The sequence below is a fragment of the Vigna umbellata genome, chromosome 9 (assembly GCF_029865625.1).
Source record: "Vigna umbellata cultivar VRB3 chromosome 9, Vumbellata_1.0, whole genome shotgun sequence".
NCBI classification, from domain to species: domain Eukaryota; kingdom Viridiplantae; phylum Streptophyta; class Magnoliopsida; order Fabales; family Fabaceae; genus Vigna; species Vigna umbellata.
The window spans coordinates 31,394,544-31,404,947 of NC_142173.1; the positions used below are offsets into that span (position 1 = coordinate 31,394,544).

General features: G+C 32.9%; 1 protein-coding gene across 2 annotated transcripts; it reads left to right on the forward strand.

Annotated features, from left to right (window-relative positions):
- Positions 1-2,710: 2,710 nt before the first annotated feature.
- On the forward strand, positions 2,711-4,777 carry LOC124849017 (uncharacterized). 2 transcript variants are annotated; one of them, XM_088099730.1, is made up of 3 exons: positions 2,711-3,688; positions 3,772-3,848; positions 3,973-4,777. In XM_088099730.1, exons 1-3 carry the CDS (start codon positions 3,649-3,651, stop codon positions 4,561-4,563), a joined length of 708 nt encoding a protein of 235 aa, XP_087955856.1. In that variant the 5' UTR covers positions 2,711-3,648; the 3' UTR covers positions 4,564-4,777. The 2 variants fall into 2 exon arrangements, with proteins under 2 accessions (XP_087955856.1, XP_047182813.2); XM_047326857.2 differs by having other exon boundaries at positions 2,711-3,848.
- Positions 4,778-10,404: the final 5,627 nt, after the last annotated feature.

Consider the following 10,404-nt stretch of genomic DNA (forward strand, 5'->3'; position numbering starts at 1 on the left):
AACTTATTTATTATTTAAAAAAAAACATGTCATAGTTTTTTTAAGTAAAACAAATACATTAACAGAGAAATAGGAATTTATTTATTTTTGTGATAAGTTTGGCTTTAACAAAATCTCACCTCACAAGTTTATTTTCTACAAAGCTCAAATACAAAGTATTGCTTATTGTTTGAAGAATTTGAAGTGAGTGTTACTTAAATAAATAATTAATTGGTGAAAATTTACCCTTGCTTCATATTTTCTGGACAAGGAAATCAATGGTTTAGGACAAAATAAACTCCTATTAGGATGTGAAGTTTGAGGTTTCAGTTTGTAAGAGCAAACTAGAAGATGATTCATGTGTCTAACTTATGTATGGACATTTGGTCTCTTTCAACTTCTTCTTAATGTGTTGCAACAATCTCACAAATAAACCAAAAACAAAGATGAAGACAGGTTTGGATAGGAAGACACCACCCATTTTCACTCCAAAGCATATCCTTAAGATATAAAGCATATAAAAAATTTACCCAAGTCATCATATCATAGAAAGATATTGGATTCTCATCCCTATAAATAAACATCCGGTCTTTTCTAAAGAGTCAAAAGGAGTCTGTCATCCTAATAGAAAAAAACACAATTACTTCATCAAAAGGCTTACAACTCTCCAGAAATGCAATCCCCATCCTTTTCAACTTCAATAGTTGTTGGAAAAGAATGCTTAGCCAGAGTTTGCAACTCTCCAGAAATGCAATGCCCAACCTTTTCAACCTTCAATAGTTGTTGGTAAAGAATCCTCAACCAACAGCTCCCCAGATATGCAATCCCCAATCATTTCAACTTCAATAGTTGTTGGTAAATGCAAATTCTCAGCAGCAGCACTCTGAAACTTCTGTTGGACACACGAGATGAAAATATCACCAAGTTTAAATTCTAATTACTATTACCATAAAATCAAACTAATAAGTATGTGTTTAAATTATAGATATGACCTATAAGTTAGTAATTGTGACACAGAACAATCTAATTCATCAGAAGAGACATACTATCTTCTCAAAACATTGAACCAAAAAATGAAATCTCAGATAATAAAAATGATTCGGGATGATTACAATTTAACAAAACAGACCTCCTTCTTGGTTTTGTTGGGTCTTATTGCCCGAAAGGGTACAGGTATAAAAAATCTTTTTTCACTAGTAACCCTAACAATATTAGACTTTTGTGTTTTTCATTTATAAAATTGAGGTATTTTTGTTTTTGACATATTAGTCTTCCACGTAAAATGTTCAGTAAAAAAACTGAACTCCTAAGATTGGAAAGTAGCACGATAGATATTATTTCATGAACAAAGTTTTAGGCATTAGCATGAAAAAGATAATTCAAATAAATATCAGCAAGTCATTGGACTTATCATAGGTGAATCGTTCTAAGTTGGTTATATATAATTCTAATAAGGTTTAAACCTTCCCTTGGTCCTCATTTTTGTATGAAAATCTCAGTTTGGTCATCATTTTTTCATCTGTCTCAATTGGGTCATATTTTTTGTAAAAATGAACACATTTTACCCTAACTGTTAAATTGTAACAAACAGCGTTAGTTGGTGCTGACGTGTCACATAATTAATACGCTAATGTCAAAATATTTTATTACGTGGAATTTTTATTTAATTTGAGAGATTATGACATGGCAACCTTTGGTCGTTCTCTTCTTCTTTGTTTTGATCTTTTATCTGGGGCAAGGAAAGTGCTCGCGATGGCGCAACCAAATGGCATTTACGGTGGCTCGTGGCGGCGTGAGAAATAATTTACTAAGGCTTAGATTTTGTATCTCCTTTCTTGAGCGTCAGAGATTTTTCCCCTTTCTGGAAGACTAGAGACTGCATCTTGTGAGTGAAAAACCTGTTTGTATCGGTGGAAAGAAATGGCTGGTATCTACGCCTTATCAGAAGCAAGCTCCTCCTCCAAAATGAATCAGGTGAGCATCCGAGAAAGCCCCATCTCCCAATTAAGGGACAGCCCCAAAAAGGGGATTTCAACGTAGGATTATGGTTAAGGTAGCCATGGATACGCTATCTTTTTAATTGATATGGGAAAGGAAATTGATTTGGGATAAGGTTTCTTTTAGGAATTAACTTTATTAATTAAATTTGAAATCCTAATTGAATAATTAGGATGAAAACCCCCCTCTGCCTTCTCTAATGGAGTTCTGCACACTTCCAATTAGGGTTCTTTCTCTCGCTGACTATCAATTTGAATTGGTTTCGAACCACGAGTTCACTGCCTTGCGGATTTTGATTGGTTGCGAGTTTCTAATTCTCGTTTTTGGTGTGCTAAACTGTGAGCATTGTTTTTGAATTGGGGGATTTTCGTGTTTCAGTTGGGTTGGGTGTGCGGATGCATTATGCTACGTGTTTTGCAGATGGATTGTGTGGAATTTCGAAATAGTTGAGAGTTTCAGTTGTTCTATTATAAATGGTGGAGTTTTTTTTTTCTGTTTGGGTGATTTTTCTTATGTGTATGCTTTCTTTATTAACTGCTGTAAGGGTTTCGGGATGTGTATCTGCAACTGAATCGAGAAGAATGTCATTTTTTTGGTCTGTGATTGTGTTGTAGATGGTGGGTGGGGCCGATGGAGCAATAATGGGGGAGGAAGCAGAGGGGGAGGGAGGAGAAGATGTGGTTCTAGTCAAAACATCACCATGTGGCCTTTCAAATCACCATTGTTTATTTAATTAAAACATTCCACGTAAATGAGCAACAAACGTCAACACATTCTCTCTACACCACGTGTCTTTAATTTAACGCCGTTTGTTACAATTTAACGGTTAGGATAAAATGTGTTCATTTTTACAAAAAATATGACCCAATTGAGACAGATGAAAAAATGATGACCAAACTGAGATTTTCATACAAAAATGAGGACCAAGGAAGGGTTTAAACCTTCTAATAAAAAACTAAAGCCAACATTATTTATATTTCCTGATAAGTAGTAAGGAATGAGTTAACTTTTTCTTACTACAATACATTTGCATATGAGTATATTCATTCTCCAACAATTCATAGCGAAAACTTCATTGAGGTGAAACACTAGTAACGATTTTTTCTTATTCCTTAATATATAGAAAGGGACATCCAACCAAATTCCATAACCACTATCATTAACGAATGTATTAAATATTTGTATTCACAGCAAAGTTTAAGGATTTTTAGATGAATAATATAGTAACCTTTTTTATCAAACATTTTAATTTAGTTTACCAAGAATGGTAAAAATGGAAAGCATGGATATTATAAATGGAAAGCATGGCTTGAAAACCAACCTTGAAAACCCGAAGGAAAGGTACACATCAAACATGTGAAAGTATCACACCCTATTATTGATTGTGCTTTAAGGGCAACCAAACTAGGGCCTTATTTCTTCCACGTAAAGCAGAATTTCTCTCTTCTTATCGTCCATGCACATCCAAATCACATACTATTACAGTTAGAGATATTTGGAGCCTAAATTTGCTTGATCCCATTGAAACATCGTCTCTTACTGTCACATTTTCTCTAAGCACCATAATATGTGTCCTATTCCTTACAATTTGTCACAGGCCCCATGCAGCACTTTGCTGTCATATAAATTCCACAAGTTCGATGCTGCTATTGCAAGCACCAACCATACAACATGGGTCATCAAGGAGAGTACAAAAAGGCAGATATCCTAGGTTCTCTGATTGCACTCAAAGTCTTTATTTTCATGCTCCTCAAGCTTTTCCTCACAAATTATTACTGGGTTTTACTTTTGCAGATTTATCAGCAGAGAATTGCCAAGATTTTGAGTTTGACAGCAGTACTTGGCTTAGTTCAACACTGAACTCACAAAAGGTTTAACTTCTGTCTAGTTGCAACTTTTAAACGACTGAATTTAACTCCGACTAAGATTTTAAATTGCAGTTGTGATCTCAATTTTGTTGCTTTTTTGGACTATATATATATATTTGAACAACAGGAAAAAACTGATAATCCCAAAAGGGAGTGCCGTGAGAAGTGTAACATGGTTCCTATTTCGGAAGAGGAGTTGAAGATACGAAGTGAGCTTGGAATGGAGATTGAAAATGAGTTGGAGAAAGAGATAAAGGAGGGTATATACCACCTTGCTCTTGGGTTGCACCGGATTTACCAGGAGAGGAAGGAAAGAAGTGCAAAAGAAACGTTTGAACTTGACAATAAGCGAGCTAGAGCACTTACTGAACTGAACATAAGCATAAGAATGGAAGGGAGAACTAAAGTTGAAATCAGAGAGGTGAACAATGTAAAAAAGGGTGGTTCTTATCAACGGAATTCTTGGCCAAAAAATGTGAAGGAAGTGAAGAAGATTGATTGGGTAAAGACCCTGAGAGGAGGTTCAAGCCCTGTTTGTGGCAGCAGATTATCAAATGTCAGCTCAAAGCCGAAGGGGAAAAAGCTAAGCACTGACCCTAATGGTTTATCCAATTGGAAAATTCACAGTGGGAGGGGAAAGAAAGCTGGTTCCTTTGGGCAACTAAAACAGAATGCAAGTGTGAACAAAAAGATACTTCAATTGGGGTGGAAGGTTTGAAGGGCTTGTTTTGATTTCTGAATTTTATTTTTGTTTTGTTTGCAAGGTTTGGAATGATTTTTCCTCGTAACAAGGATGAAATAATGTTTAATTTGATGAGAAGTTTATTTAATGAGATTAAAAAAAAAAAGTTGTCTTTGATTCGGTTCTATTTTATTTAAAAGGAAGTTGATTTTTCATTAAAGTGATAATGACACTATTTGAAAAATAATCACGTGTTTGGACTTCTTCAACCTTTACTCTATCTGATTTTATTAACTACATATATTTATATACATTCCAGAGCGGCTATGGAGAACTGACCGTGTAGGTGCAATGACTAAAACATAGAGAGTCAATAGTACAAAAATAACTTACTACATTAAATTTACATCTGACATCTAAGTAATAAACGTAAAAAAAAGTACAGTAATATTTTTGTAATTAATACAAAAATTTAAATCTGACTAATAATCGTTAAACATACAAAAGGTTTTTTTTTTTTTTTAACGCTTGTAGGTCATACATAATAAATTTATGTCTATTGTATAAACATTTTTTACATTTAGCGTTTATAAGTTATACGTAAATTTATATTTGCTGTATATATGTATCAGACTTAAATGTGCTTAAAAAAACCAATTGTGTTCATTTTCTCTGGTTGTCTCCCGAAGCTCTCTCTCAACAACATTTTGTGTGAGTTAGGCTTCCGTTAGTGACTAAAAGTTGTATTTTTAGCCCAATTCACTAGGAAACATCTTTCTCTTGGAAGAATTTTTTTTGCATTGAAGTTAATTTTTCATCTTTTTTACTATGGTGTTGGTGCGTGTGATTGATTTTTGGAGAAGAAGAAGACACTAAAAATGTAGTTTAGAGGCAACCTTAACTATCTAAATAAGCTACTGATTTTAGAAACAAATTCTAGAACTAAAAACCAAAACCTACACCAAATCTTACTTCTAATACTTTACCTAAGCTAGATTATCCTATCTAACTACAATCTATAAAAATTAACAATCTACAAAACTATGACTAACTAAGACTCAAATAAAATTATGATTAAAAGTATCTTATGAATGAAAATTCCTATTAAGAAAAGAATATAGAAGAAAAGAGGAATCCAACCTAAAAACACGTATTTAGACTAAAAAAATCCCAAAAGAAGTGCTATTGACACCTAGTGCAAAAATAGGGAAAGAATAAAAAGAAAAAGGAGAAGAAGATGAAAACCAAGAAAAAAAATTTACTGTAGAAATAAGAAAAAATAATATAAAAACTTATGTTTATTATTGTTGCAACATATGTAAATTTACATATGCCACAATTACATATAACCTACAACAAATGTAAAAGGTCTAAAATAATTTATATAAAAAGTCTGTTTTTTTTTTTGTATTTGAGTGAAAGGATAGAAGAAATCACTTTAAAAGAGTATCAACTCTAGTTTAACAAAAGAGATAACATTGAATCTTTTTAAATAACCATTGTATTTTGCTTCCAGAGTTTGATTACTTTAGTTTTAATTGTTTTAGTTTTGATAGCTTTAGTTTTAGTGTAGTTTTAACTAGTTCATTGTTTTAGTTTTGAATATGTATTGACATTCAAAATTATTTTAAACGTTTTCTGTTATGCACATTTTGGGAAATTATAAAAAAAAATTGTTTTAAAAAATATACAACATTTGACATCTCCTAGTATACTAAAAAGCGTCAAATGCTACTCATTTTCTTTTGTCACAAGTGACTCCAATTGGGGCCGATGTGTTGTGCTATTCGTCGTTAGTTAACATCAGACTTTCTCATAACCAATGTATTGTGATATCAGTTTTCTATTTCAACATTAGTTTGACGTCTCCAACTAAGATATGTAAGTAATATAAAATGTATTCAATTAGGATAATAATAAATATTTTTTTTTCAAACGAAATTAAATAATGCAACATTTAAATAACATTCTTTAAAACTTAAAAAAATCTACATTCATCTTCAAAAAGTGTATAGATTTCAATATATTATTTTTAAGAAGAATTTGGATAAAATTCATGTGAACTTTTAGCATGGTGTACAAATATCTCATATGAACATTGCTACTTAAACTTTGAGATTTGTACCACTTTTATTTTTTATGTTTGTTAGATGTCTCTACAATTACATATATTTCGTCTTTGTCAGCAATACCTTTTAATTCAAAACACAGACGAATTTTCATTTTTAGTACTAAGATCACATTTCTTTTAATTTATTGTTCAAACCCAACTATAAAAATAAATAGATGCTAACGTATGGGGGGATAGCACAAGGAAGATGTGAGAATAAGAAACAAATAGTTATTAAAAGAGTGAAAGATAGAATTAGTTTTAGTTCATTTATTAAAATCCTATTCATTTTTTCATCAAGTAATTTTAAATATTTTAAAATACACGTGTGGCTTTTTCAAACCCCATAAATGTAAAACAAAATATTCTTAACTCTTATAATAGAAATTCATCAAAAAGTAATCTATTTAGGCGTGTTTAAATTATCTGAACGTTGTTTTAATTTAACTAGCATTCTCATTCAAAGCATGAAATGGAGAAGTAATAACTCTTTTGGTCTCCTTGGAGAGAATGCAAGTTACCTTGAACATAAATATTTTTGTCAATATTTTATTTACACTAATATTCATAATATTACTTTCAAGTGGCATTTTATCATATTTTTATATCTTTATGGTTTAGTCTTCCCTTTTAAAAATATATACTGATCGGGACTAGCAATAAATTATCTTCATTATATAAGGAATAAAATGAAAAAAGAAAGACTTAAAAAAATAGCGATAAAAATATATTTTAGCTGAAAAGATAAGATATTGTTACTATTTACAGGACAAAAAACAGCATAAGGGGTCCTATGATGATTTGAAGACGGGCTAGGAACCTGACGGAGCCCTGGCCCACACATTCAACGTCTTGTCTGGGAGGCCCGTGATATTTCGAAAGAAAGCCCAAGTGGCCCACCAAGCTTATATAAGAAAAAGACAGAAAGGCGCGTTCGGTAGCTTGGGTTCTATTTAAAGAAATGCATGTAAGAAGAGGGGTGAATACATATTTTTAGTATGATTAAAAATATGTTTGGGTTGTTAGATTTTGAAGTGAAATTATAATTTTTTTAATTTAATTAAGTTTTGACTTTTCGATTAGTAGGATTAATTTTGAGTTTTGTTTTATATATTATTTAAGATATTTAAGTTGAAATCTTAATTTAGAATATTATTTAATATGTTAAGAAATGGAAGTATTGTTGTTAGATGCAATAAATAGAAAGTGTTGAATTATGAAGGTGTTGGAATGAAAAATGAGAATGTGGGGGCATAAAGATTGGTGTTGGAATGATTGTGAAAGGAAAATGTGATTGTATGGATATGGGGAAGCAGTGGGGACGGGAAGGTTTGAAGGTAAGGGCAGGAGCAGTAGGGATTCTCCATAAGGGACACAGCCTAAGCTCACTAACACAACTTCCTTCCAAACTTTCTCCTTTTTCCTCATAATCATCAATTTTTTCCTTTGCCTAAACTTTCTAATCCAAACCAATCTATGCATGCCCGGTCCCTCGTCTCACCACCTTTCACTTCACTTTTCTTCACCATTCCTTCATTTCTTCCACTCAATAACGAACATATTCAACAACAAATTTCTATCAAGATCTGCATGCTTCTATGATTGTACAATCCGCAGAGGTCGCATCCTTCGCTAACATACTTTATGATGCAGTTATGCTAATTACCTGCTGCTTTCAAATTGACTTTTTTTTTATTCAAATTCAAAGTGCTTAACTCTAGTTATTAACATTCTCTTTTATAATTACTCGAAAGAAAATTCTCCTTTATAATTCTTTAAGTAGTTTATTTTATTTGAGATATATGTCAACGATTCTAGAACTTCATGTTGCTTTTGGTCTGCTGTAGCTAGCTCTGTACAAAGCAGTGATATTTTCGAATGAAAAATTTTCACATAACATATGTATATATACATATATAGCACAATATCATTTTTACACTGAGAAAAGAAATACATATAGATGAGATATTGGTAATTTGTCATTTAGAAGTGATAATAATGTTAAACTAATAAAATGTGTATACCTATTTTGATATGATATGAAAGGAATACGCTGAGTAAAAGTTTGGTTTTGAGAAAGATTAAATTCCCGGAGACATAGAAAGAAAGCATAATTGCAGCAAAGGTGGTGAGTGGTTGAAGGAGGATAGCGACGGAGAGGAGAAAGAAATATAAGATGAAGGTGAAGTGAGAAAAAGCATGGGAGGTCGTGGTGTGTGTGATTTGATGGAAGGGAGCATAGAGACAGTATCCGTTAAGTGATGGACATGTTGGTAGGAGAGATACGGGTATGTAGGCCTTTGTATATTGTGTATCTCACTCATGCAATAACCAAAAACTTGCACCAATGGATTACATTACATTATATATTGTGTGGACCACAGTCGAAGCACGCAGCTTTAACTGATGCTCAAGACCCCCCAAAACAAGCAAAGCATCTTAAACGTGTAATTGGTAATGCCCAGGCTTTCCACTACTTAAGAAGCAAGCTGTCCATAAAAGCATCAAATCCTGCTACTATAATTCAAACATCACAACCCCTACACTTTCAATTACCATTTTCTTACATAATCAACCAGGTCCCCCTTTTCCCATGCACATTAAACCTCTTCCATAAACCTACAATCACCCCTTACTTTTTCATTCATTCACTCCTACTCTTACTTAACCTTCTTAAATGCAACACCTTCATCCACGGAACACACGTCACTCAGATTCTACTCATATATACTAATATTCTCTCCCCCATGCCTCTCTAAACCTCATTCGTGTGCTTCTCTACATCTTACACCTCCAACAAAACATTATAACAAAATGCTTCTGCCACTCCTCTCCCTATTCAACTATTTCTTTTCTCTTTATAGCTTTCTTGCTAACTTAACACAAAGGAAAATATTATTTTCTAACTCAAACAGAGATAATATATGTATGGAAGGAAATTTTAAAGAGGAGAAAAAACAGTCGTACATTTATGATATTACATTTACCCCCCTCCCACCATCAAGATTTAGTCTTTGAGGAAAATTTCTTCCCAACATAACAAAATAATGCGTCTCAACCTTCGCATGACTCACATGCAATAAAACAAAACATTAATTACAACAGTCCCTTTCCACGCTCAGACCCAGTTCATGATGAAGAAAGACCCAGCCACTAATAGAAACAAAACTGGTTCCGACTCAACCTCTTCCCCCTCCACATCTTAAGAAACTGTTACTCATTTCTAGCTCGATTGAGAAGACAACGTCAAAGAAACACAACACACATTCTACAGTCCACGGTTACAAACTCCTGACAACTAAATCATTATATCTAAAGTAATGTGTATTAACCTTGCAAAGGTTAAACAAGTCCAACACTGTGACAGAAAGTCAAGAAATTAAGCTAAAAAAATTTGAAAATGCATGACGGGAATGCTGAAATGAGGCACAGAATGGGACGAAGATTTTTGTCACTTTTTTCAGTGCGCGGTGTTAGCGAAAGACATGAAAAACGGAAAATGCAGGTGAGTGAGAACGCGTACATTGATGCTACCGAGGAAGTTCCTGCTTCCTAGTTCCAATAACTGTCTTAGGATAGAGTTATCATATCATTATAGACAAACAAAACAGATGTCATATTAATCAATTAACGCTTCTCGTCACCTATATATATCTGATATCATCATCATCATCATCATCCATCAGAAAAAAGAAAAAAGGTTCCAAACGCGTCACCACCACCACCATTGTAACAAACTGCAAAAGAATTTTAAGACTAGAACGACA

Bases quoted from the DNA above. Each gene is read 5' to 3' on its own strand.
- LOC124849017 (XM_047326857.2), top strand. From the start codon at position 3,618: ATGCTGCTATTGCAAGCACCAACCATACAACATGGGTCATCAAGGAGA. The intron at 3,849-3,972 runs GTTTAACTTCTG...TTTGAACAACAG, and splicing joins CAACACTGAACTCACAAAAG to GAAAAAACTGATAATCCCAA.